This window comes from Phyllopteryx taeniolatus, chromosome 3 (genome assembly GCF_024500385.1).
Source record: "Phyllopteryx taeniolatus isolate TA_2022b chromosome 3, UOR_Ptae_1.2, whole genome shotgun sequence".
NCBI lineage: Eukaryota > Metazoa > Chordata > Actinopteri > Syngnathiformes > Syngnathidae > Phyllopteryx > Phyllopteryx taeniolatus.
In genome coordinates, this window is record NC_084504.1 from 3,181,832 (window position 1) to 3,209,595 (window position 27,764).

The 27,764-nt window shown below is 40.4% G+C and overlaps 3 protein-coding genes across 3 annotated transcripts; 2 read left to right on the forward strand and 1 right to left on the reverse strand.

Annotated features, from left to right (window-relative positions):
• The first annotated feature begins 332 nt into the window (after window positions 1-332).
• Window positions 333-4,346, forward strand: LOC133474654 (potassium voltage-gated channel subfamily V member 2-like). Its single transcript, XM_061766499.1, has 2 exons — window positions 333-1,842; window positions 3,339-4,346. Exons 1-2 carry the CDS (start codon window positions 523-525, stop codon window positions 3,603-3,605), a joined length of 1,587 nt encoding a protein of 528 aa, XP_061622483.1. The 5' UTR covers window positions 333-522; the 3' UTR covers window positions 3,606-4,346.
• A 2,122-nt stretch (window positions 4,347-6,468) lies between these two features.
• LOC133474655 (purpurin-like) lies at window positions 6,469-13,737 on the forward strand. Its single transcript, XM_061766500.1, is given in 8 exon segments — window positions 6,469-7,188; window positions 10,310-10,391; window positions 10,480-10,582; window positions 12,568-12,704; window positions 12,790-12,902; window positions 13,438-13,498; window positions 13,500-13,525; window positions 13,528-13,737. Coding segments are annotated over 8 exon segments (681 nt in total). The 5' UTR covers window positions 6,469-7,145; the 3' UTR covers window positions 13,644-13,737.
• Window positions 13,738-13,905: 168 nt separating this feature from the next.
• Window positions 13,906-27,733, reverse strand: idua (alpha-L-iduronidase). The gene is made up of 14 exons (XM_061766498.1): window positions 27,409-27,733; window positions 27,132-27,272; window positions 26,950-27,032; window positions 24,717-24,824; window positions 24,508-24,603; window positions 23,527-23,729; window positions 23,066-23,245; window positions 20,233-20,443; window positions 19,340-19,558; window positions 19,078-19,199; window positions 17,359-17,484; window positions 16,603-16,679; window positions 16,417-16,517; window positions 13,906-14,120 (listed from the first exon to the last, which is right to left on the reverse strand). The coding sequence occupies exons 1-14, from the start codon at window positions 27,546-27,548 to the stop codon at window positions 14,002-14,004; spliced, it is 1,926 nt and encodes a 641-aa protein (XP_061622482.1). The 5' UTR covers window positions 27,549-27,733; the 3' UTR covers window positions 13,906-14,001.
• Window positions 27,734-27,764: the final 31 nt, after the last annotated feature.

Below are 27,764 nucleotides of genomic sequence, written 5' to 3' on the forward strand. Positions count from 1 at the left end.
AAGAGACGTAGTTTTCTAACCGAGCGATTGACTACGAATGATTGACAAATTCCTGAATTTGACATTGCTTTTGTGGAATCTTACCGTAACCGTGTTTATATATTGCTTTTGTGGAATCTTACCGTAACCATATATATGACTCCCTTTGTGTAATCTGAGAGGACTGCAAAAAGATTCAGGTATAGCACACTACTTGCATTCATCACTGCCATGCAGGTCTTCAAATCCCCTATATTAACAATGAACACTCTCAGTCAATGCCATAAATAATGTTTTTTTTTTTTTTATATATATAGAAGGGGACATTGATGAGGGGCATGTGTTGAGATATGCCTCCCTGTCCTCATTATCTCGGCCTGGTAGATCAGTAGGGGATAATGGTATTTAGATGTCCTGTAAGCACATGGATCCTCTCAGTCAGCAACATTAATGGGGCCGTGAGGTCCTCCATGCTTAAGTAAAAGGGTATTAGACAGAAGTAATGCTGGCAGCCTTTGTCTGCTTTCCAGTTTGTACACTGACATGGGGAGCACCGGTAAAGTGTTTCGGTTCTTCAACAGGAGACAAAGTCTCTTTCCCAACTACAAAGTCACCGGTTCTGACGTCGATCGAAGATCTTCTGAGATTGTTTATCCATCAGCAAAGGAGAGCTGTGTGAGGACATGGAATTCCATGCAAGAGCTGAGCAAAGACATCTACGACATTTACGCTGAATATGAAGAGGAAGATGATGATGGCTTCTCCAGACAGATTTCCCCATCCAAGAATTATATGATCAACATCAATGTAGGTGGGAAGCCCTACCAAATCGCCTACAAGATGGCAGCCAGGTACCCCAAGACCAGAATTGGACGACTGGCCACTTACACCGACCACAACATGAAACTAGACCTGTGCGATGACTACAGTGTGACCAACAACGAGTTCTTCTTTGACAGAGACCCTGATATCTTTCACAGCATCTTTAATTTCTACCGAACTGGTGTGCTGTGGATCAAGGACGAGCTGTGCCCCCGCAATTTCCTTGAGGAGATCAACTACTGGGGGGTAAGGATCAAGAACACCCAACGCTGCTGCCGCATCTCCTTTGAGGAGAGACAGGACGAGCTGAATGAGCAGCTGAAGATCCAGAGGGAGCTGGAAGCCGAGGTGGAGATCGAGGAGAATGAGGCGCTGTTTCAAGATATGTTCATGGGCCACAGGCGGCGAGCTATCTGGAACTTGATGGAGAAGCCATTTTCTTCAGTCAAGGCCAAGCTGATGGCAGTGACCTCCAGTTTATTCGTCCTGATCTCGCTGGTGGCCATGACACTGAACACAGTGGAGGAGATGCAGTACAGAGCTCATATGGGGCAGCTCAGTGGAAAGACTTACTGGGAGTATGTGGAGTCAATGTGCATCGCCTTCTTCACTATGGAGTATCTGTTACGTCTGGTGTCCACCCCTGACCTCAAAGCCTTCAGCAGGAGTGTGCTCAACACCGTGGACCTGATCGCCATCCTGCCTCAGTACGTCCAGGCCATTCTGGAATTCTTTGACAACAAGGAAAACTACATGAAGCATGAGGCCGACATGCAGGCCGTGGGGCAGGTGGGAAAGCTCGGACAAGTCCTCCGTATCATGAGACTAATGCGGATCTTTCGTATCTTGAAGCTGGCCCGACACTCCACAGGCCTGAGGGCGTTCGGCTTTACTCTGCGCCAGTGCTACCAACAAGTCGGCTGCCTGTTCCTCTTTATCGCCATGGGGATCTTCAGCTTCTCCGCCATGGTTTACACTGTGGAGCATGACATGCCTCAAACAAACTTCACCAGCATTCCTCATGCCTGGTGGTGGGCATCTGTAAGTATGTCTTTGTCAAGTGAAAGATCCAGCGAAATCTTTGTTGTCAAAAAATAGGGTCATTAGCCCCCTTTTTCCAACAGCATGAGGTTTCAAAATTGGATGGCATTGAATCACCTCGTTCTGCGCGTATACTGCCTCTGCTTTGTGGCTTACATTTCTCTCAAGCTCGCTGTTTGTCATCAGACAGATTTGCATTCTCTGCTCCTGCAGTCATTGGCTAGTCTCCTTGTCAGTCTGCAGGCAAATATTAATCAGTCCACATGTAAATAATGATCATCAATGGTAATGATTACACTCTGTACCAGTTTTGTTTTAGGCCAAAACCTTGAGTGGAACGAATTAAGACATCTTCTGAAAGTAGGCTATGGTAATACACACCAGGAGGACTTGATCTTTTTCTAAACAAATTACTTTTCAATGTTATTTAGTTTTCATCACCCTTATACAAACACGTTAAGACATTGGGGCACTGAATCTGTTGACTTACTTACTCTTTCCATTTTCAACAGCGCTTGTCCTCATTAGGAGGGTGTTGCAGGGGCGCAAGAGCCTATCCCTGCAGACTTTTGGCAAGGAGCGGGGTACACTCTTGACTAGTCCGGAGTCAATCGCAGCACTTTATTGCTGCAAATTGAAATCCCCTTTTTGGTAGTTAGAATGGTCATCACTGTTGTCTCCCCTTACAGTACCTTTGCCTGCACTGGTCAGCGCAAACAAATCCCATTCATTTCCAGTCTTACTTTTCAAACAGACACGACTACAAAGTGAAGATTCCTGCTAATATAGTTGCAAACCCTACTGAGCATGAACTTTAAACTTCTCTGATACCAACTAGTGGCAAGGATTCTTTATTCTTTTCTGGCAACCACTTATGATTATAGAGGTTTATAGAATACATTTCCTTGAGTAAGACTTTGTTTCCCAATGTGCAAAAAGATAATCAAACATCCAATATCCTTATGCAGTATAACACGCTACTGCATATCCTATGCTTGTAAAATTACCTTTTTTGTATCATATTGTCAGATTTTCTGTAAGTTCAATGGGTAGGTTTTTGGCATTTCTCATTTATTTGTCATCGTTTTCTTTCTCAACTTTTCTCCGTTCCATGTGTTTCGCTTTTAACATTCTCATATACTCCATCCATCCATCCATCCATCCATTTTCTACACCGCTTGTCTTTATTAGGGTTACGCTGGAGCCTATCACAGCCGGGTTTGGGTGTTGTTTTGGAATTTGTCAGAAAACCCACACAAGCATGGGAGAACATGAAGACGCCATATTACTTAAGTTTTCTGTATTGTAATTCTTAAAATCCTAATGCATTTTGCACTAAAAAGTGAACTTCTGAAGGATTTCTAAAGTACTTAAGAGGTTGCCGGTTGTGGTAATCTTATCGCAAAGCATACCATAAAAAAAATCTGCAAAAGCTAGTTGAAATGCTCTCGGTTCCTCATAATGATCACGACTGCTCTCCCCTGAAAACTCCGCAGGTCAGCATCTCCACGGTTGGCTACGGCGACGTCTACCCAGAGACCATCCTTGGTCGTCTTTTTGCTTTCATCTGCATCGCCTTTGGAATCATACTCAACGGTTTACCCATATCCATCCTCTTCAACAAGTTCTCAGACTACTACTCCAAACTCAAGTCCAATCAGTACACAGCCTCCCTGAAGAATCGAGGGAAAGTGAGGTTCGCCAAGAGGACCGTGCAGAATCTTAACGACTGCTTTGGAAAAGGCCACCGTCATGTGAGCTAAAGAAATTGCATACTTTTAAGACATTTGTGGAGTGTCAGTGACACAATTTCAATTGAACTCAATAGATCCACTACTTTGCTGCCTTAAAAACCTGAATAAAGGCCTGATGCAGATAACAGATTGAAAAACTCCTTGGCAGCATAATTTACCAAAGTTGGGTGAAGATTAAAAACTTGACTCACACTCACACACACTGAAACACATTTGTTTTTGGAAGGAGAAACGTTTTTAAACTAATATCTAGTGTAATTGGTGATGCTCAGATCTCTCATTACTAGTGAAACAAGTATGAATCAAACATAGCTCAAATGAAATTATCCGCTATTTCCACTGATGCGGTCCCCAAAAATTGACATCAGTGTAAATATTATGTTCCTTCAATCAGCCAAGATGTAACAAACATGGGTGAATCTTGTCATGGAGGCAATTGCAATTTTAGAGTATCTAATGTAAACTGATGTTTTGTTTTTCACCTTTCGAATCCTAAAACCCAAAGCGCTAGGTTAAATGTTAATTCATCTTGGTAATGCAGTGCAACAAACCTGTGCTTTTAACTCAAATGCTGGTGCTTTCTTTTGTGTTTACCAAATCCAGTAGACTTTTCCATCCACAATGTAAAGTTGTTTGCATAAATAAATGCAATTTGGTACGACTGTATTTTCGATCATTTACATTGCAGCAGCACTATTTTTCTTCATGAAACACATGTAACAATAAAATGTTTTGATTTTGGAACGGATTAATGGGGAACATTTTATTTGATGTACGAGCAAACTGAATTGAACGAATTCAAGTAGTAAATCAAGCAAGGCGGCACCGATGTAAACACGTTCGTCAACGTCCAGAGGGTGGCAGCATTTCAAACCATGAGATGTCTGTTGTGCCCAGCGATTCTCAACGAAGAAGTCGTCTCCTGCTCCTCCTCCCACAATCCTCTGCGACAGTAAAGTGACCTCTCTCGGGTTTGCTGCCGACCTGTGGTTAAACCATGGCTCCCCCGGTTGCAGTGTCGCCATTGATTAAGGTTGGTTTGCCTCATCATATCTTCTACGAGACTGAGATTATCTCGCCATTTAGCAGTTTCACGTTGTCATTGAGCTAATGTGTCGCGAAGCTAATGGTTTGCTTAGCAGCCTCACGTTGTCATTCAGCTAATGTTTTGCTTAGCAGCCTCACGTTGTCATTCAGCTAATGTTTTGCTTAGCAGCCTCACGTTGTCATTCAGCTAATGTGTCGTGAAGCTAATGGTTTGCTTAGCAGCCTCACGTTGTCATTCAGCTAATGTGTCGTGAAGCTAATGGTTTGCTTAGCAGCCTCACGTTGTCATTCAGCTAATGTGTCGTGAAGCTAATGGTTTGCTTCTCGCTCTTATGACAACCAAAGGCAGATTGATAACAGGTGTCCTACTTTGCCTAAAACAATAATACTAACGTGGTGGTGAAGTGCTATTCTTACGCAGAGCTGAGTATTGGAGTTAAAAAAATAAATTAAAAAGAGGAGTGAACGGTAACGAAGGTTGACAGCCACCTTTTTAGACCTGACGCATGTCCTCGGTTAACGGCGGAGTTTAATTCCTGTGGCGGCGATGTAGCCCTGTTGTGGGAACGCGCCTTATCACCAACCAACGCTAACGCAGCTGTAAAGACGAAAAAACAGTTAAATGTTTATGAAAATCAATTTCAGCTCCTAAATTATAAAACAAACTAATGTAAAATAGTATTCTTTCGCAGCTGCGCGTCGTTCGTAATCTTGAAACCTTGAAAGTTCCCATCGCCTTAGAGATTCTTAATAAAACTTAGAACTCCAGTAAAAATGTTTACCAATGCCTGTGTGGTTTTTTAAAAAAATCCAGTCTGTATAAATATTTAGATATGCCCAATTAAATGAGTAGGTTTTTTTGATGGCGAGTTGATGATACCTGCAGATGGAAATCTCCGAATGCCCTCGTGACTTGCCAGTTTGTTCGTGTTGTATTTCAGACTGCCAGGTATTCAGCTTTGATCGCTGGCATCGTTTATGGCAAGAGGAGATATGGTAAGTTGTCCTACTAAAACATGCTTTACCACAAACTCCACTGAGTATAAACGACAACATGTTCTACGCCTCCCTGTTTAGACAACTTGAAGCCTATTGCAGCTGAAGAGAGGAGGATTGAGGAGGAAGAGAAGAAGGCCCGTGAGGAGCAAGAGCGCATTGCCAAGCAGCTAGCAGAAGGTAACCAAATGTGTCTGACATGTTTTTGTAGATTCTCAGCCATTCAGTTCATTGTAATTCATCTTGGTTGTTGATAGTTCACCTTTATTTCAAAAGGGTCCTTTATATTGATAGGCCAAATTGTCGGATGGGACGATGTTTTGCATTTTGGAACATATCGGGATTGGCCTTTTTACGGCAAATAATCGGCCAAATTGAAGCTGTGTCAAACTTATTCGTTGTGTTATTTTGGCTAGTCTTACAGCAGAGTAACTGCAGGCTATCTAACTACATTACTGAAAATTACAAACTGTATAATAGTATCATCAGTGTTCTCAAAGAGTGACATAAAAAAACACATCGGTCTATGACTAGTCCTTTAATTCAAATTAAATGGATTCCATACCTAAAATTTAGAACTGTAGAAGCCTTTTGGATTAAAGATGAAATGTTTTCAACAATGAAAAACTGTCAAATTGTCTTAATACAACTTTTGCAGATCATGTCAGATATGTAGTCGGCATATTGCACTGTAAAGCAAATAAAGAGCGGATACAATTGTTGAATAAAATAACTGTAGTTACTGTTCTTACTGTTAAATGTTCTGCTTGTAAATATACTTGTATTTTCCTTTCCGCTTACAGCAAATGAAGACACCATTCTGAAGTAAACCTTCACTTGTACGGTTCCTAAAATTCTTCTCCGTGGTCATTCTGGAGTAACACTGGGCAACGTCAGTGCTGAAACATTCAAACGCTCCCATGTTGTGCATATCTACACTGCTGTTTAGGATTAATTTATTGGATTGCCTACTTCTGGTCCTGTTAGTAAAGCCATCATGTAAATAATTGGCTCTTGATTTTTAATGCTGCATGTCTAAAACCCCACCGAGACCCCTATTGTTTTCCAATCGACTGTTACGGCATATTTTATATTATTCAACTGAGAATGCTCTTCTCAATAATAACGCAGGTCTCCCTTTGTACGTACAAGTCCAAATTTTGCTTGAATAAATGCAAAGTGGTGTCACTTATCTGGAGTTGCATTTTATTGAGGGATCACATTAATTGTCCATGTTTATGGTTGCAGAGACACTGACTGGATTTGAGCTGCCAAAGATATCTGTAAAATATATTCAATGCAAAAAGATGCCCATACATTTGAAGACATAAGTGTCCTATATACAGTACATTTTCTTTACCACTTTATTTTGTTGAGGGTCAAGGGGAGCTGGAGCCTATCCCAGCCGGCTTCGGGCGAAAGGCAGACTGCACCCTGGACATGTCGCCAATCAATTAAAGGGCATATTTAGAGCGACGCAACCATTCACCCAGTCACTGAGTTGGAATGAGCTGCCTGTACCGAAGTCGGAGAGAACCAACTACACCAGGTGGGTCAGACTTTTTCATGCCCACACAGTATTGGTGGTTGCACTCGAGGGGAGCATGTTAGAAATTCTGGTGAAACCACAAGTTTCATTGCTATGGGTGTAGCAAATGACAGTTTGGTACGTATCTTGGTTATTAGTTCACAATGGGTACAGTAAGCAGTGTCTCAATTTTTTCTGAGCAAAGGCTCTGATTTTAGATCAGACCTCACGACACAGTGACATACCTATCCATCCTACTGCTTATCCTCGCGGGCCGCTGGAGCCTATGCCAGCTATCTTCGGGCGGGAGGCGGGGTACACCCTGGGATGTGGGGGGAAACCAGATTACCCGGATAAAACACATGTAGGCACAGGGAGAACATGCAAACTCCACACAGGTGAGGCCGGATTTGAACCCAGGTCCTGAGAACTTGTGAGGCAGATGTGCTAACCAGTCGCCCACTGTGCTGCCCCCTGCCCTTTGGGCTAAAAAAGTGCCCTTTTTCATACAGCCTTTTTCTTCTTCAATGTTAAAAAAAAAAAAAAAAAACATTTTTAGCCAAAGTGTTTTAAATCACCCCTTTGGGGAATTGTGTATAGGCTCCCGCCTTGACCCCAGCACCCACTGCCATTTGAACAGGTGTGTATTTGACTTTTTATATCCACTGTAGTCTCCAATCACCTCCTTTTTAATAGTTATACTATTGACTTTTGATTGTGTTAGCAGAAGTAAATAATTTAAGTACATACCACTGTTTTTTTTGTTTCTTAATTGTATGAATAATTCCAATAATTCCCAATTCCAATGAAGTTGGGATGTTGTATTAAACATAAATAAAAACAGAATACAATGATTTGCAAATCATGTTCAACCTATATTTAATTGTATGCACTACAAAGACAAGAAATTTAATGTTCAAACTGATAAACTTTGTTTTTAGCAAATAAACCATAACTTTGAATTTTATGGCTGCAACATGTTCCAAAAAAGCTGGGACAGGGTCATGTTTACCACTGTGTTACATCACATTTTCTCTTAACAACATTCAATAAACGTTTGGGAACTGAGGACATTAATTGTTGAAACTTTGTAGGTGGAATTCTTTGCCATTCTTGCTTGATGTACAGCTTCAGCTGTTCAACAGTCCGGTGTCTCCGGACAGCCCCATACCATCACAGATGCTGGTTTTTGAACTTTGCGTCCATTACAGTCCGGATGGTTCTTTTCCTCTTTAGCCTGGGGGGACACACCATCCACAATTTCCAAAACCAATTTGAAATGTGGACTCGTCAGACCACAGAACACATTTCCACTTTGCATCAGTCTATTGTAGATGAGATCGGGGCCAGAGAAGCCGGCGGCGTTTCTGGGTGTTGTTGATAAATGGCTATTGCTTTGCATAGTAGAGTTTCAAGTTGCACTTACGGACGTAGCGTCAAACTGTATTTACTGACGTTGGTTTTCTGAAGTGTTCCTGAGCCTATGCAGTGATATCCTTTACACATTGATGTCGGTTTTTGATGCAGTGCCGCCTGAGGGATCGAAGGTCACGGGCATTCAATGTTGGTTTTCGGCCTTGCCGCTTACATGTCGTGTTTCTCCAGATTCTCTGAACCTTTTGATATTCTGGACCGTAGATGACGAAATCCCTAAATTCCTTACAATTGTACATTGAGGAACATTGTGCTTAAACTGTTCGACTATTTTCTCACGCACTTGTTCACAAAGAGGTGAACCTCGCCCCATCTTTGCTTGTGAATGACTGAGCAATTCAGGGATGCTCCTTTTATACCCAGTCATGGCACCCACCTGTTCCCAATTAGCCTGTTCACCTGTGGGATGTTCCAAACAGGTGTTTGATGAGCATTCCTCAACTTTCTCAGTCTTTTTTGCCACCTGTCCCAGCTTTTTTGGAACGTGTTGCAGCCATAAAATTCTAAGTTAATGATTATCTGCTAAAAACAATAAAGTTTATCAGTTTGAACATGAAATATCTTGTCTTTGTAGTGTATTCAATTAAATATAGGTTGAACATGATTTGCAAATCATTGTATTCTGTTTTGTATTTGTTTAACACAATGTCCCAACTTCATTGGAATTGAGGTTGTAAAACAGAAAAAAATTGGTTCGGTGTGCCTTCTGGGTCATGTGATGCTCACCATGCATCCATGATAGCACTCAAATACAGGGGAAAGAACACCCTCATATCAAGAGTTGTGATGTCAAAGGTCCCAGATGATGACGTTGACCTGAGACGAGGCTGGTCCAGACACTCTGAGATCAAGTCCAGTTAAGAAGGTGAGCTTCCTCTACTACTGAGCCACCACTCAGCCTTACCTAACTTTTCAGTGGAGGTTACAAACAATAGCTGTGCGGTGTGCACGCTGCTACTTAGTGCTCACCTACTGCAGTAAAAAATAGTTGCTCAGGGAAATTTATAGCATTACTTCAGTGGGATATTCAGCTTTTGGGTGATATTTCAGGACTGGTCAAATTAAGTTCACCTTTAAGGTGCATTTTAGGCTCATCCTGAAATTTCACCCAAATGCCCGATTCCCAAACCTTATAACCATTTTGTGTTGAGGAAATACATTGGGATGAGTAAACAAACAAAGTAATACTAAGCAGTGCCCGCATACAGTATTTGGGTACACTTGCACCTTTTGATTGAATTCAATACAAGAGCAGTACCAGGAATGATCTTTTTACAAAGTTTAGTAAGCAAGTCTTAATAGAACAGTTAGTATGTTAAAGGTGCCAAACTTAAGGCCCTGGGGTCCAGATCCAACCTGCCACATCATTTCACGTGGTCCGCTAAAACAAATCATCATGCATCTACTTCAGGGGTGTCAAACTCATTGTAGTTCAGTGACAACATAGTCTAATCTGATGTCAAAGGGGCCAGACCAATAAAATATTCACCCACCCCTCCTTATAGTGCTTGTCCTTAAAGTAGTATACCAATCATTATGTATGTTATCATGTGGCTCTGTAGACAATTACATAAAGCCTATACACTGCTGAATGCAAGCGGTCACCAGTTTACGGCGAGGGATTTTGTTAAATGGATTAACGGTAGATTTACACTCTGTATTTAGGTTTAAGACATGAAAATACATTTTGAGCCAGTGTGTGCTTCAGGTATAAAAAGCTGCAATGCTGACTCGCTCTTCACAACTCTGAACATGACCTTCCTGCTTCAACTTCCTGCTACACCTACAAGGTAAGGTGACCCATAGAGATGAATAGCTGCTGGGGCGACTCACTCCATTTGGCTGCATAAAGGAAACTAATGTTGTTTAATTGTCTAGAGTGGACTTCCAAATGTTTGCCTTGGTCATGCTGCTGCTGTCTAGCCTGGCCAGCTGTGCGGTGGATAGCTTCATGGTCAAACAGGACTTTGACCCCAAAAGAGTGAGTCTACATTATTTCATCAAGAGAAACACATGTTCAGAATAGTGTGTATATACTATATGTAGTTCACTCAAATGTAGGCTACTGATTCTGTACTTAAGTACTTTTCAGAGTCTGCACTATGTACAAAAGTGTTTTTTTTAATTTATTTTTTTAAATTTAAATTATATACAATACGGCGGCACGGTTGACCGACTGGTTAGAGCGTCTGCCTCACAGTTCTGAGGACCGGGGTTCAATCCCCGGCCCCGCCTGTGTGGAGTTTGCATGTTCTCCCCGTGCCTGCGTGGGTTTTCTCCGGGCACTCCGGTTTCCTCCCCCGTCCCAAAACCATGCATGGTAGGTTAATTGAAGACTCTAAATTTCCTGTAGGTGTGAGTGTGTATGGTTGTTTGTTTCTATGTGCCCTGCGATTGGCTGGCAACCAGTTCAGGGTGTACCCCGCCTCCTGCCCGATGATAGCTGGGATAGGCTCCAGCGCTCCCGCGACCCTTGTGAGGATAAGCTGCTCAGATAATGGATGGATGGCTATGTACAATACTTACCGAAGCGTATTGCTGTCACTCCAGGAAAATGAACGTCAGTGTCACGTTATAAGGTGATGAATTTCACTTTTTAATTTCAATTTAACTTTTTCACTTTTAGCACATTAAAAATGTAAGAATTTGACTTTGGCCTTCGGTTCAAGTGTTTACAAATGAGGACACTAATTGTAAGTGGAATACTTTCCCATTTTTGCTTTATGTCCAACTTCAGTTGCTCGACAGTCCGGGATCTCCGTAGTCATATTTTGCGCTTCTTAATGCACCACACATTTTCAATGGGAGACAGCTCTGGACTGAAGCCAGGCCAGTCTAGTACTCGTACTCTTTTACTACGAAGCCTTCGAAGCATGTTGTAACATGCAGAATGTTATTTGGCATTGTCTTGCTGAAATAAGGGATGTCCCTGAAAAAAACATTGCTTGGATGGCAGCACATGTTGTTCCAAAACCTGTTTGTACCTTTCAGCATCAATGGTGCCTTCATAAGAAATCATCCGGCTGTTGCCGCAGAAGGCTGCAATTCGCACACGTGCACCACGTGACGTTTTATGGGACTTTAATGTAACTTCTGAAATAAAGTGAGGAAAAAGTCACAGCATACCATTTTCATAAAGTAACTGAAAACTTACTATCGATCGGTTTTGAAGGGGCAAAAACTAAGCCCTGAATTCCTTGCAGTTGTACGTTGAGAAATGTAGTTCTTAAAATGTTGGCCTATTTGCTCATGCAGTTGTTCACAAAGTGGTGAACCTCGTGAACAACTCAGCCTTCTATACGCAATCATGACACTCACCTGTTTCCAATTAACCTGTGCACCTATGGAATGTTCCAAACAGGTGTTTAAGTTATAGAAGCGGTAGCTAGTAATTTTGATTCATAAGGCATAAAAAGAAGTTAAAACCTGTTTTAATAACTGATAATAAAACAAAACCTCATTTGCACCCAAAGTACTTTATTTCTTTTAGTAACAGTGCTTGTACAGAGAAGAGAGAAAAAAAAACTATTTGTGTAGGTTTTTTTTTTTTTTTTTTTTTTTTGGCCATCAAAACATGTTCCCATTTTTTTTTTTTTTTAATTCTTGTAGCCGACAACATTCAACAAGTGACTTAAATCAGGTCATTGATGAGTAATAGCTTGCTAGATCGAATCTGTGTTGCTGGCTGTCTTTTTTTTCTGCTTTATAAGAGATTTAACCAATCGGTCAATCCAAATTGTTCCACATTGAAAATCTTTATAAAATGTAACGAGCCTATTTTGACAAAGTAAGGAGTAGAAAGTACAGATATGGTCTGTTTTCAAATGTATGGAGTCAAAGTGAAAAGTACAGATACCTGGAAAAAATGTAAGTATAGTATTTTTGTATTTCCCACCACTGACTTCACTACAGTTGTAGAAAACCTGTATTATGAATGACTCTAAAAAGCTTTATTTTTGCCATCAGTATGCAGGGAAGTGGTACGCCCTGCAGAAGAAAGATCCAGAGGGTTTGTTCCTTCAGGACAACATCTCTGCGGCGTACACTGTTGGAGATGACGGCGCCATGGTGGCCTCCTCCAGGGGCAGAGTCACTCTGTTCGGGTGAGCAATGGTTGTTGCATCTGTATGCATTCATTTAAAGCACTGAAAGGCTTGAGTATGAACCTTTTCTTCCTATGACATCCAGGTTCTGGGTTGTTTGTGCTGACATGGCTGCTCAGTACTCTGTGCCTAACCCTGAAAGCCCAGGCAAGATGTTCATGAACTACCAGGGACTGGCCAGTTATCTGTCCAGTGGAGGTATGGTCAATAAGTCACTCACATTTAAACACATGCAGTCTGTAATATCTGTACAATTGATTACTTTATGTGCACAGTGTACACTCGTGCAAAAGTATTAGGATGACCGTTACTGTGACAATGCTTTACATTTTCAGCATATTTCATTCCATCTTTCCACATGCGGAAATCACTGTCTTGTTGGGGAAAAATCTGTCTCCTTATTACAATAAAACAATATTATTATGACTTGGGAGGGCCTTCGACATTTGCTCACTTCTGTATATACTATATAGTATTGCTTTTTTTATTTATTTCTTAAATCCGTGCATCTGCTTTTACAATTTTCTACTATTACCAATTCAAAACATTGCCATACGTTGTTGTCAAATTGACATGAACTGTATTTTATAATGTGTGTTCATTTTAACTTATACAGTAAATGGATTTTAATGTATTCAGTGTTGTGATCTTAACTGGGGCTTTATTTTATTGAATTAGGGCAGCACGATGGAGAATTGCATAGTGCAGGACCAATAAATGTGTGCTCATCCAGGAGACAACTACTGGATCATTGACACAGACTATGACAACCATGCCATCACCTACACTTGCCGCTGAAGGAAGCTGCGAGGATGGTTACGCCCTGGCCTGCCCCCTGCTGTCCAGAGAATTGTGCATCAAAAACAGGAGCATATTTGCATGGGGGGAAAGTTCCAGCCAGTGTTGCAGACACTCCTCCCCTACACAAGTTTGGAATAATTTTAGGTGGTGGATGTTTGAACCATTTGTTTTCCTTCTCATCAGGAGCTTGCTAAACATGTTCCAACCAGCAGCCAAAGACAACTTCATTAGTCATCGTGCGCTCCATTAATGATGATACAAGATTAATCCTGTCATAGTTTCAATTGTCATGACAGAATACCCCATTGAAATGTAATGTAATTGCCAAAAGAAAAAAGTCCTTTCTGTTTTATTGAACATGATGATGCAACTCCCCTCTTAATTGTCATGCTGTAATACATTATATAAAAACATTACCAAAGTATCTCTCATTTGACATAATACAAGGTCTGTAAATAACAGCAGATTAGTTGCATAAAGATGACATGGTGGTCTTCTATATATGATGAGATAGATAAAGCTCTTCTGAATACTCCTCAGGCAGTGAGTACATCCCAGGCCTGCCCCAGTAGTCCACAGCTCGGACTCTGTACCAGCCGCTCACCTCCTGGTCCACTGAAGAACACAATATGCCAGTCAGCGCCATTACCATGGCTCACATCACAGTGCTTACACAAGTATGCAAGATGCTCCATTGATTTTGGTCAAATAAGTTAAAATTATACCAGAGTCTTGTTGCTAGCTACAAAAAGAAGCGTCTGATTGGGGTAAAACTTGCTTAGTGATTTATGTACACACAGTTGAAACCAGATGTTTTCATACATTATAGGCACGCCCCCCCCCACCTCAATGTCTGACATGAAAACAGTCTAAACTTTGCCTGTTTTGGGTCAATTTGCTAAATGCCAGAATAATGAGGGAACTTGCATCCATTGCTTTTCCTCACCAGGGTCGCGGGCGTGCTGGAGCCTTTTCCAGCTGACTGGGTGAGAAGTTTCCATACAGTAAGATTCCTATGCCTTCAAACAATTTTGGAAACCCCGGATGATGTCGTTTATTGACATTTGACTTAATTGGAGACGTACCTGTGGATGTATTTGAACTAGGCACACCTAAAACCCACTGCTTCTTTGTGTAACATAATGGGGAAAGTCCAAAGAAATCCAGAAGCCAATTAACTTACACAAGTCTGGTTCATCCTTGAATGATATCCAAATCGTACGACCCAAGTCATACAGTTTAAAGGCAATGGTACCAAATACTAATATAATGTATGTAAAATAGTCTAAAAGAATCCTCTCACTATTCTGGCAATCCTAATTGAAAAGCTTAGCCTGATTTCGGTGAGGGAAAAAAATAAAGCATGTCTTTTTCTATAGTGTATGTAAAAATCTGGTTTCAGATGTATACCTTTGACCCAGTGGGGATCAAACAAATTCCAAAATAGTTTTATTTATTTTTTTATTTATAGAATTTTAGATTAAAGTTGTATTTCAACTTTCAGATACCTAATTAGAAACTGAGGGCCCACATGACAACTGCCTGCACTATTCTGAATATCTTGCCAGAGATCTTTTTAGGAAATGAAGGATGCAGACACAACCGTAACAGTTTTAATTATACTATGAAAACACCATTCATTCGTTGAAATGTTTACATATCCTAAGCAATTATGTTTGTGACGCATGCCTGTTAAATTGTTATTGTCCAAAGAGGCAATTCTGATCTGGGATGTAAGTTAAATATTTCACTGCTTGTGGCGAGGTAACCCATAGTCTTTCACTTAACAACACTAATGCCATAATTACAGTAGATATTTGTATAAAAAAAAACTTCAACTGCCCTAACTGATGGTCACCTTGTTGTAGTGCTTGAAAACATTCTTACGCCTGCTATGACCTCAAAATGTTGTAGGTTGGTACCATCATACACCAAAAATCCCCTCCACGACCCACCCAATAGCTCCGCAACCCACCAGTTGAGAATCACTGCAATAACCCACTGATTCTCAACTGTTATGACCCTAAGACGCACATTTTCCTATTGTCGCAAAGTCACAACCCACTTTTACAGAAGTGAAGAACAATAAACAGCATGTATTGTTCAAAAACAGCCTTTGAAAAGGTATGTACTGCATATCACATTTTTAAACATAACTACACGTTTACATGTTCAAAGTGTCTTTCAGAGCAAGTTGCGTTTACAAACCGTTATAAGTTTCAAATGCAAGCCTGTCACAATGTTATTTTCCAAATCAAAGGCGATGCACGTTAAATATTTCACTACTCCTACGGTGTGACGCAGCCCGACTTTGTAGGCAAGTTGGAATTGCCTTGGTCTTCCAGCTAACCCAGGCTAGCGCAGTACTTAAGTCATAAATACAGTAAATATCCATGCATCCATTTTTCATATCGCTTAATATTTGTTTGAAAAAAAACTTCCTAGGCCAAAAACATAATCCAATAAAAAACAGTAAATACGGCGCTAACTGACCATACCACCTTATACCACGTGAAAACGTATTCTTACGCCATCTATAACCTCAAAATGTCTTCTAACAAAGAGTTGAGCTGCTGAATTCACAACAGGTTTGCTTATTTTGAATTTGCGAAGACATGCACGTCTATCTTTTCTGTGACTTTTAAAGTCTCTCTGTTGCAACCTGTTGAAGACATTGCTCAGTGGCTCCTTCCCTCTGAGAACATCCTGTTTGAAGCCAGAGGTACTGTTGATCAATTATTTGGTCACATGATGCAAAAAAACCGTGGACACCATTATGAAAATGACTATTTAAATACCAATACTAAATGAACCTAATATTTCACCTGAAAGCTGAATATCCCACTTTGTGAGTAGTGTATTATAAGACATAGGTACGTTAAAAGATTACCAAATAATAAAAACATCTCACCAGGTGAATAAACAAATGAGGTAAAAATGGTGTTGAGGCTATTAATCCTGCTGAACTCCTTCTGACTTGCAGAGTACTCCAGTTCAAAGGTGTGAATGCATCTGCAAATAATGAATGAATGGTTTATGGAATAAAAATGCAACACTTGATTCCATATAAAAAGTCGCACTGAGTTTATGCACCCACTTGGAATCAACACAGCCGTCAGACCAGATAACGAGGACCTGGCCTCTGGTGATCCTGATGAAGCGCACACCATTGACCTTGAAAGGCAAATGGAACTGAGATGTCAAGCGAAAGAATCACGTTACTTCTGGTACTCTAATAACATGTAGTTGTCCGACTAGTATGCAAAAATCCCATAAAATACAGTAGAGTTATTCAAATATAAAGTAAGCATTGTTAGCTAATCGAATATAGCCTACCACTGCAAGTTAGAACGAATTGTAATCCATAGCAGGTGGTATAGATAAAGGGAGGATGGAAACAGCTGCCGGTGCGCTTTCAAATCGCTTTATTAAACAAACGGTAACAAAATCTAGTAACCAAGAGCACGTTTCTCAGCACACCTGCCGATAGCCTCAGTTGACACTATAAACCACATTGACTAATGCTCCAAATAATACCCTAAATACTTGGTCGCTACTTCGTGGATTTCCCTCTTATCGCGGGGTTGGCCTGGAAACGAAGAATTACTGTACTAGTAAGACACAGACATTCACTAGTGTGCTGAACTGGCTTACTAGTGAGGACAAAGAGCATACTATCACACTGACTTTAGGATGGATATCAAGAATATGCTTCACTGACCTTGAGGATGTGCTGAACTTAAATAAAAACTATAACAGTACAGAAAGGCTTCATAAATCCACCTCATCACTCGTAAGAGATGATAAGCCAAGTGAACTGTTCAACTGCACGTTTGTGTCCAGTACTACTGACCTGGTTTGGAGCGGCTTTGGGTCGGGCACATACATGTATCAGCAGCACAGAGGGAACACGCAGTCTTGCCTTCAAAGTGAGAGTGTCGCCTGCGGGCACCGGCCACGGTCCATCAACGAGAGGGTCCTAACAAAGTAGCACATTATGTGATGCCTGCCAAGGAGTGTAGTTCAGGAGTTTGGCACGACAACAAATTGCAATGTATGGCAGACATCATATATAGGGAGGAGGGATTTGAGCCGGTGGTCACACCAGGTACGGACTTGTTTTCTGACACCCAAGATGCGCCCGGAATTCTCAATTACAGTAAAACTGCATATTTTAGAGTGGCCTTTTATTGTAGACAACCTAAGGCACACCTGTGCAATAATCACGCTGTCTAATCAGCAGCTTCATATGCCACATGAGGTGGGTGGATTATTTCGGCAAAGGAGAAGTGTTGACTAAAACCAATTTAGACACATTTGTGAACACTATTTTTTTTTTTTAAGTTTAGCTCATGAAAAATGGTAGCAAAAACAAGTGTTGTGTTTTTGTTCAGTACCGTCAGTCATCCTATGATACAGTAATATCAAATATTAATATTTATTGCCAACTAATGAGTTTGTACAGTTTGCATGTCATGTGAATCTCCTTAATCCCTGTCAGTCAACAGTGCATATCTAGGACCAGTCAAAACAATATGTTACTATGGCCACAGTATTTAAAAAAAAATTATATTTGGTTTAAAATTTTTATATATGCAGTCTTTTCTTCAATTACATAGATATGTGGTATACAGTAGATTGTGTTTTTAGTATCACTGTCAAAATATAATACTTATATCGCTAGTTACTCATTTGGCTCATGTCGAGATCTCAGGTACTGGTATGAACACAATTTAAATATGATCCAAATAATAATTAAAAAAAAAAAAAAAAACAGTGGTGCCTTGACATACAAGTTTAATTTGTTCTGCGATCACGTTCGTAACTAAAAATGTGTACCTCAAATCCTCTTTTCCATTAAAATGAATGGAAATGCCATTTTTTATTCCAACATACCCCCCCCCAAAAAATTGTGAATGTGCTGTTTAATAAGGAAAATAGCACAATTTTGTATTTTATGAAAACAGATTAATAATAAATAGAATGTAAAAATAATGTACAGTTTGTGCATTAGTATTTAATGCTTCGATTCAATTCATTCACCCACAGGCATACACGCAGAAGAGTTTCAACACGACTTTGTAAGCTGCTGTGATAATCGCTTTTTGCAGACGATCAAACTTATGTGCCTTTTAGTATTGTGATATTGTCTGTCCACATGCGTTGCTCCACCATTTGTGTTAGAATATCAGTTGCACTCTGTGTGGACTTTGCATGTTCTCCCCGTACCTGCGTGGGTTTCCTCCCACATCCCAAAAACATGCATGGTTCTCATTTTTTTCTTCTTCCCCGCTTTCTCTTCGAAATTCTGTCATCTAATTGTCAACAGTTTCTATTCATGCTTACTCTATATTCTCATGAATATTACAGGAGCTATTGTATACACCTATTTGACCTTTGTACAACAATGTGAATAATTTACACAGCTGCAAAACAGAGACATGTACTGTATATAAAAGTAAGTGTGTGTCATTATGTTTAAAAATGAAAATCAAGCTAAAAAAATATATGCACACACACACTAACTAAATTGCTTGTATCTCAAGGCACCACTGTACAGCCATGTTCTAACCTGGACGTTCCTGAGCTTTGTGAACTGGTCTGTCGTGGGGTAGATGGGGCTTCCCATGTTTTGCCATTGTTGATATGGGTTACTCACATTATTGTCCAGGAGATAGGTGACATATACAAGACCTGAGAACCAAATAAAAGACGACTTAGGCATTTTAAATAACTGCGTATTTGCAGACATAAAAGTCAGAGAGCGACTGTGGATTCTGAAATGGCCTTCCAGAATAGGATGAAGTACAGTGAAGCATATGCATCTAATCAACCTGTGTGCGGCTCCAGTCCTTTCAGCGACACAGTGACAACATTAATGCTGGCCGACGTGCGGTTGTCATCACTGCTGTAGACCAGCAAAGCGGCCTGCCAGCTGTCTGAACCTCTGGGGAATTCTTGCTGGTGGGTACTTGCAAGAACTCCCACGCGTCCGCTGTGGGAATCATCAGCTCCTGAGGAGTTTGAAACTTTTGCCAGGACCTGTGTCTCACCTGGAGGAGTAAATACAACACGGCCATTAGGGAGTAAGTTAGATTTTAACCTTAATATACCGTTCATTTTCCATGCACGCAGTACGTTGTCAGTTTTGACCCAGGCCAAGAATACCCTCGTAATAATTGTGGAGGAGCCACATCTGTAATTTGTACTTCTTGCATTTACAGCAGGTCTCCACTGGTGGCAGTGCAGGCACTCCCTTGTCTTTAGAAGCACACGTGTAGGTGATGGTCATGCGCCTTTTACCACTCACTCAGATACTCATTTACTTACAGAATCCCAAACAATATGATGCATCAGCATCACAATTGAGGGTTTTTATTGTAACATTGAAGCCATGTTTTGTTAACTATAATTTGACGGCAACATCACTCAAAAGACAACAACAGCATAGACAATTGTTTGTTGAGTAAAGCGCGTCAAAAACATCTCCCACACTTTAACATTCAAAAGTCGCACCACCCTCCTTCGCACACTGGTAAATCTAAAATCCATTTTAGCATATGTTGGGTCACTTTGGAAAAAGTCATCAAATTTCATGGTTAAAGAATGACATTTAGGGTGTTTTTATTGCAGTCAAATTTGACCGGAACAGTATTTCAAGGTTAAAGAACCAGAGCTATGCAAAGTATACTGTCAATGAACATAAGCCCAGCAGGTCAGTCAGTACCTAACAGAGCCAGAAGGCCCATGACGGTGAGGATGGGCTTCCTGATGAGCTGCACATGAGGCGGCTGGGTGTTGTTGACCTGGAAGCGAGCGGTCAGAGTGCGCTGGGTGAAGGGGTGAGGGTGGTAGCTGAGGAAGGCGTTGTCGTTGCTCAGTAGGGTGTAGTTGATGCTAGTGTTTGCCGACAACACATCCTGATGCTGGCTGATCACCTGTTCATAGACGCAACCAGGATCTGCTTAAACTTACACAAGTGGACCCTCGGTTTAGAACATTTCCAGATCACGAACAGGGTGGGATGTAAGAATTAGTGGTCAGGCATGATTTTTTTTACTTGATGGTTGTATATTTATAGCCTAGAATTATTTTTACATACAAATATTTACTGTAATTATGACTTTACTGCATGCTTTTTGAAAACTCACTATTTCAAAATACTTCTAAAATATCTATTGTAATTTGTTTCTCTATTTTTATGTGTTTGTGGTTTCATGTATGAATTTCTCCACAAAATGGATATGAGAGGTAAGCGTTTAGCATGAAGTTTTATCTAAAAACTTTGCTGCTACCTTCTTGAGCCGCCTAGGAATCAGATCAATTGATTATTCTAAAGTCTTTGGTTTGGTACAATAGAGTTGCTCCAACCACATTCCAGACTCCTGGCTGAAGAAGCATTTTAAAAGTTACTTTTCAATTACACGGTACTGCATCAGTATAGGTTAGACCACAGGTGTCAAACCCATGGCCCGGGGGCCAGATCCGCGAAAGCAAATCATATGCGGCGACTTCACGTCTCTCGCTAAAATACCAAAACTGCAGATTGAGATATTGCAAGCATGTCTTTTTTTTTTTTTTTTTTTTAACGAATCCCCCTTTAAAATACAACCCCAATTCCAATGAAGTTGGGATGTTGTGTTAAATAAAAACAGAATACAATAATTTTCAAATCATGTTCAACCTATATTTAATTGAATACACTACACTACAGATATTTAATGTTCAAACTGATAAACTATTGTTTTTTAGCAAATAATCATTAGCTTAGCATTTTATGGGTGCAACACGTTCCCAAAAAAGCTGGGACAGGGTCATGTTTAGCACTGTTACATCACATTTTCTTTTAACAACATTCAATAAACGTTTGGGAACTGAGGACACTAATTGTTGAAGCTTTGTAGGTGGAATTCTTTCCCATTGTTGCTTGATGTACAGCTTCAGCTGTTCAACAGTACGGGGTCTCCGTTGTTGTATTTTACACTTCATAATGCACCACACATTTTCAATGGGAGACAGGTCTGGACTGCATGCAGGCCAGTCTAGTACCCGCACTCTTTTACTACGACGTCCCGCTGTTGTAACACGTGCAGAATGTGGTTTGGCATTGTCTTGCTGAAATAAGCAGGGGTGTCCGTGAAAAAGATGTTGCTTGGATGGCAGCATATGTTTCTCCAAAACCTGTATGTATGTACCTTTCAGCATGAATGGTGCCTTCACAGATGTGTAAATTACCCATACCATTGGCACTAACACAGCCCCATACCATCACAGATGCTGGGTTTTGAACTTTCACTAAATTCCTTGGAATTGTACTTTGAGGAACATTGTCCTAAAACTATTTGGCTATTTTCTCACGCACTTGTTCACAAAGAGTTGAACCTCGCCCCATCTTTGTTTGTGAATGACTGAGCAATTCAGGGAAGCTCCTTTTATACCCAATCATGGCACCTAGCTGTTCCCAATTAGCCTGTTCACCTGTGGGATGTTCCAAACAGGTGTTTGATGAGCATTCCTCAACTTTCTCAGTCTTTTTTGCCACCTGTCCCAGCTTTTTTGGAACGTGTTGAAGCCATAAAATTCTAAGTTAATGATTATTTGCTAAAAACAATCAAGTTTATTAGAATATTTAGTTTTAAATATCTTGTCTTTGTCATGTATTCAATTGCATTCTGTTTTTATTTGTTTAACACAACGTCCCAACTTCATTGGAATTGGGGTTGTAAATTGAAAAAAGTATGACTGAAAATGTATAAAATATTTTTTACTGACTTCTGATTTCAAAACTATTTATCTGTTAATTTGTTGTAACTATGCAATCATATTTGGGGATCATACATTTATATGCGTTCATAGTAATGATGTTCAATACCACTTGTTTTCGGACTGATACCAGTACAAGTATTTACTCCTAAGTGCTCACCGATACCAATACGACTAGTACTTTTGATATATAAAATTTTAATTCACACACTGACAGATAATTGTGAACAAAGATCTTTCTTTCTGACCCATATAATGATTCACTGATGTGTCAAACGTCACAGTGTAGTGCCAACTACTGCCGAGGAGGACTTTGTCAGATTATTTTTATTTAATTTTTTTTATCTGTGGCTGGTATCGGCAGCCTTCGCAAGTGCCCTCTACCTTGAAATGAGGCCGGTATCGGTACTCGCCCATCCCGAGTTCAGTCATAACGGCCCTCCGAGGTAAACCATACCTACAAAGTGGCCCACCACAAAAATGAGTTTGACACCCCTGGGTCAGCCAGAATATGGCGTGTTCCGACTCAGAAATAAAAATTCACTGTAGGAATGGAATTTTGTCATAAACCGAAGACCCCGTGTAGGCACTTTTGGGAAACTTTCAACATGGTTTTGGAGCGAGTCTGTGGGAATGTTTGTCCATAAATACATACACAAAACATTTGTAAAGTCAGAGGTTCCTAATGTTATGCAGAAACATTTTACTTTTGTTCATCTCAAAGGTGTTCAATCATCACGTTGAGGTCTGTTCCAAATCTTGTACAGATGCTTGGTCATTGTTCCCCTGCTCCTTACCTTGACCGCCATGGCAGCATAGGTCACATCTGCTCTCCACTCCTGAGGCCGGGACCAGCCCACCAGTGGGTCAGCCTCATCGTTGTACACAGGACGACTGCGGAACTGGGGGAAATGCTCCTGGATCTCCCCCACGGTCTGCAGCTCCTGCTGCAGGATTGGCAAAGAGCAACCTCCTCCCTAAAAGACATAAAAATGCAAAAAAACATGTCACAATGACTGTCACTGTGATTCTTTTTTTATCTTCTACATGACAGAAGCACGGAGTTAACAACAACTACTATATATTTTGTATGATATTTTGCCAAAGCGTCTGAAATACAAGGGTGGGAAATAACCAAGTACGAAGTATCTGTATTTATTCTCAAGTACAGAGTGTGAGTACTTCTGCACCTCGACTCAAATAAGCCTACGTACACTCTTGAAAATGATCATGTCCATTCATGTTAACACCCACACACCTTTTTGTGCAGGGCAATGTAGTCAATCCGAATGCCCGTCTCGCCAGTGAAGTAGTTGGTGCCATTGTAGCAGTGTTGAAGCATGGCCCAGCAGTAAGGCGAGTGTGGGGGCGAGTGACAGGAGTCTCCCGGACCACCAAACCTCAGCAAGTTACTGGCAGCCCGCAGACCCTCCGAACAGGCATCGTAATAATTTAGAAACCCTGGAGAGAAAGAACATCACAGTTTGCACAGCAGATCCTATAGAGATACCCACAAAGGTATTTCCATCAATATATGGATCATTTGATCTATAAAGGTATAAAGACAATTTTTGAATGCCGCCTTGGTTTTATATGGGGAAATGTCTCATGCTGAAACAGCCACCATTAATGTCCTATTTTCAAAAAGTTACTGATGATTTAAAATTTTAGGGATTCATAGTGAAGGCAATCCTAATAGACAAAGCAAATGGCAGTGGCCCATTGGAATACACTTCTTTTTATAACGGTTAAGACAAAAGTGCATTACGGTAAAGACAACGGCTTCTTAAAAATTGTGTGAGTTGCACAATTTACATATGTTGCCCTTAAAACTCTGCGGATTAACAGTAAAGACATTTTTGCAAATTTGAAAACTTGTACTTTAGAATATATTTATTTTCTTAGAAACAATTATGACCTTTGATGGATAACAGCTGCCAATAATTCAAATACTCATACCTGCAAAATAAATGGATTTTCAAAAGGAAATTCAGTGGGCCACATCTTTACCATTATTGAGAAAATGATGTGAAAATTACCCATATCATTGTGGTTGTAATTTTCATCATAAGAACTATTTAGAATATTTTGTTTACTTACCTGACTGTCATTACAAAATGGTTTCACAATACAACAGCTACAGTATGCATTTCAAACTAAAGTGCAAATTGACATGACAAACAATGTGGACAATGGACATTGATGGCAACTAGATATGATGTAAAAATGACTGCTTTACCTTGAATTGACATGCTGACATTATCATAGTCATGGTTGTTGGGCTCATTCCATGTTTCAAAGTTCCACTGAGAAACACTTCCAAGACCAAATTTTTCTGTAAGACACGGTCAACAGTGAACATTAAAGAATAGTGAATCACCATGAATTTGCCCATGTCATCCATTGTTGGCACCCAGAGATGGCAGCAGGCGCCTGGCGCACACTCACCGATGTACCTCTTGGCTATGAGATGAACCAAATTTCTCCATTTGAACACTTGAGATTTCTCTTCAAAGTTGGTGAAGTAGTTTGAGACGCTGCCCATCAGTTCAAAACCTCAAATGTGAAAGGGGGGGGGAACAAGAATATTAATCCTATTTATTGTTTAGGTGGATATGTGATGTTGGTCTTGTCTTGTATTCAGCTACTATTTTAAATGAGAATTGATCAAATGCTAACGTGCTAGCTAACTCGGTAGAGAAAGCGCAAAACCTGACGAAGTTTCTACATCCTAATTCGAACTGATAAAAAAAACATATACAACATATACAGCGCCGTGAAAAAGTATTGGCCCCCTTCTCAAATTCCTATATTTTTACATACTTTCTCCACTTTAATGTAAACAACAGACAAATATAACCAGAGTGAACTTAAAATGGTGATTTCATTTATTAAGGAAAAAAAAATTAAGTTACCTGGCACTGTGTGAAAACATAATTACCCTCCGTGTTAAATCATGAATTAATTGTGGCTAATCACAACCTTTGGTTAATTTTCACTGATCACCTCCAGACCTGTTCAATCTAGAAATCACTTAAACAGAACCTGTCTGACAAAATATCTAAAAAAGCACCAACAAAATGAAATGATACAAACAAATTCAAGAACAGACAAGAAATAAAGTCATTTACATCTATTAGTCTGGGGAGGGTTACAAAGGCATTTATAAAACTAGGATTCCAGCGAACCATAGGGAGAGCCATTTGTAAGACTGCTTACAAAGATTACCCCGAGAGCACGGCGATAACTGATCCGAGGGCACAGAGAAACTCAGGACAACTTCTAAAGAACTCCAGGCCTCCCTTGACTCAGTTAAGGTCAGTGTTCATGACACAACAATAAGGAAGAGACTGGGCAAAAATGGCACCCATGGCAGAGTTCCAAGGCGAAAACCACTGCTGACCAAAAAGAACATAAAGGCTTATCTTAAATAAAAAACATCTGAATGATTCCCAAGACTTTTGGGAGAATATTCTATGGACTGACGAGATGAAAGTTGAGCTTTTTGGAAGGTGTGTGTCTCGTTACATCTGGCGTAAATGTAACAGTATTTCAGAAAAAGAACATCATACCAACAGTCAAACATGGTGGTGGTAGTGTGATGGTGCTTCCTAGTTCAGGACCTGGACAGCTTGCTGTGATTGATGGAACCATGAATTCTGCTCTTTAACAGAAAAATCCTGAAGGAGAATGTTCACCCATTAGTTTGTGACCTCAAGCTGAAGCACACTTGGGTTCTGCAGCAGGATAACGATCCAAAACACACCAGCAAGTCAACTTCTGAATGGCACAGGCAAAGTCCGGACTCGGATCCAACTGAAATGCAGTGGCATTACCTTATAAAAGGCGGATCATGCTCCAAACCCTCCATTTTTTGCTGAATTCAAACAATTCTGCAAGGAAGAGTGGGCCAAAATATCTCCACATAGATGTGAAAGACTCATTGCCCGTTATAGAAAACTCTTGATTTCAGTTGCTGCTGCTGAGGATGGCCCAACCAGTTATTAGGTTTATGGAGCCATTACTTTTTCACACACAGCCACGTAACTTTTTATAGTTATTTTTTTCCCCTTAATAAATGAAATCACTGTTTAAAAACAGTATTTTAAGTTCACTTGGGTTATAATTGTCTGATGATCTTCAACATTAAAGTGGGGAAACTGTGCAAAAATAAAAGAATTTGAGAGGGGGGCCAATACTTTTTCACGGCACTGGAGCAAGACAGCAACCTATATAGAGAAAGTGCTAAGGCTTGATAAAGCTTTTATATCTTGTCTTGTAGTCCGCTACTGAATTTAATCAGAATTGATGAAAAGCAAACATTCTAGCAGTTTGTATAGTGAGGAAGATGTATCCATTAATTTGGGAATTTTCAGATCGAAAATGTGGAATTCTCCAAAATGTAGGTAATTTTGGAAATAGTAACCTGAATGTCCTGAAAGAGCTGAACATTGTGACTTTGGAATAGTCGAATTGGTTGAGAAATATGGAAGGATGAGGTAAATTTGTAAAAAAAAAAAAGATACAAATAAAATAAAAAATCTCTAGTCATTGCAAGGGAAATTTTCTCATTTGGAGTTTTGCACAAAAATTTATGTCAGAATGGTTTGAATCTAATCGGCTGAGAAATGCACACAACCAGATTGTGAATTACAGATGCTATGGCGTGGAGGTGGAGCACCTGGTTGCAGTCCATTAATCCATAAGAGATTCATTAGCTGGTCCAGTTTTGTAAAATTGTACTGGGGTTGTCCTCCAACATCTCTGAAACAACAAAAGCAGACAACTAAACAGTGGTACGGTACTAATATCAGACAATAATTGCGAGCTTGGCTAGCCTGAGAAGCTGCTGGTTTCACTTACTGGGCAGTGACCAGCTCCAACATCCAGTGGATTCTGACCTGCTGGATCCCTCCATGGGGGACGGAGCCCACATAAGCCAGGTTCTGCTGCTGGTCAACACTCAGGTCAAACTGGTCCGCCTCGGTGTGAGGAAGAGGAGGGCTGCACACAACACACAACAAATGCATTAGACCAACTGTCAGAAGCAAAAGAAGTGTTTCGAATGTTTTGCAAATGTAGGATTCGTCACCTCATGCTTACTGTTGACTCTACTGTTTTTCTGGGATGATTTACTTACCAAAAACCAGTGCTTCTCCAGAAGTGTTTCAAAGGTGCTACTGGTTTTCCAAGGTCGACGTTGATGACAAAAGAATCGGAAGCAGCTTCTGATGTGATCCACGCAAGAAATGCAAACGCAAGCAATGTTTTCCTCGGCATTTCTGCAAGGGAGCGTGACAACTTTTAAATTGTCGCGTTCGAAAGCCCCCGATGAAGAAGCGTAAATGAACTCAGCATTTCAAGAGTTCTGTTGTCCCGGATAAACTCCCGACGGAGCCCCTAAAGAAATCCTCACAAACTAACAACGTTTGAACACGTGAACTACCTAATTAAAAAAAAAACATACAAAAAGGGAAGCTGAAGTCAGCTGACCGC

Excerpts from the sequence above, each read along its gene's own strand:
- LOC133474654 (XM_061766499.1), top strand. The coding sequence starts at position 523 with ATGGGGAGCACCGGTAAAGTGTTTCGGTTCTTCAACAGGAGACAAAGT. Across the intron at positions 1,843-3,338 it reads ATGCCTGGTGGTGGGCATCT|GTCAGCATCTCCACGGTTGG; the intron begins GTAAGTATGTCT and ends AAAACTCCGCAG.
- idua (XM_061766498.1), bottom strand. The coding sequence starts at position 27,548 with ATGCCGAGGAAAACATTGCTTGCGTTTGCATTTCTTGCGTGGATCACA. Across the intron at positions 27,033-27,131 it reads TTGGAGCTGGTCACTGCCCA|AGATGTTGGAGGACAACCCC; the intron begins GTAAGTGAAACC and ends TTGTTGTTTCAG. Across the intron at positions 16,680-17,358 it reads CCAAAGCCGCTCCAAACCAG|GTCAATGGTGTGCGCTTCAT; the intron begins GTCAGTAGTACT and ends TTGCCTTTCAAG.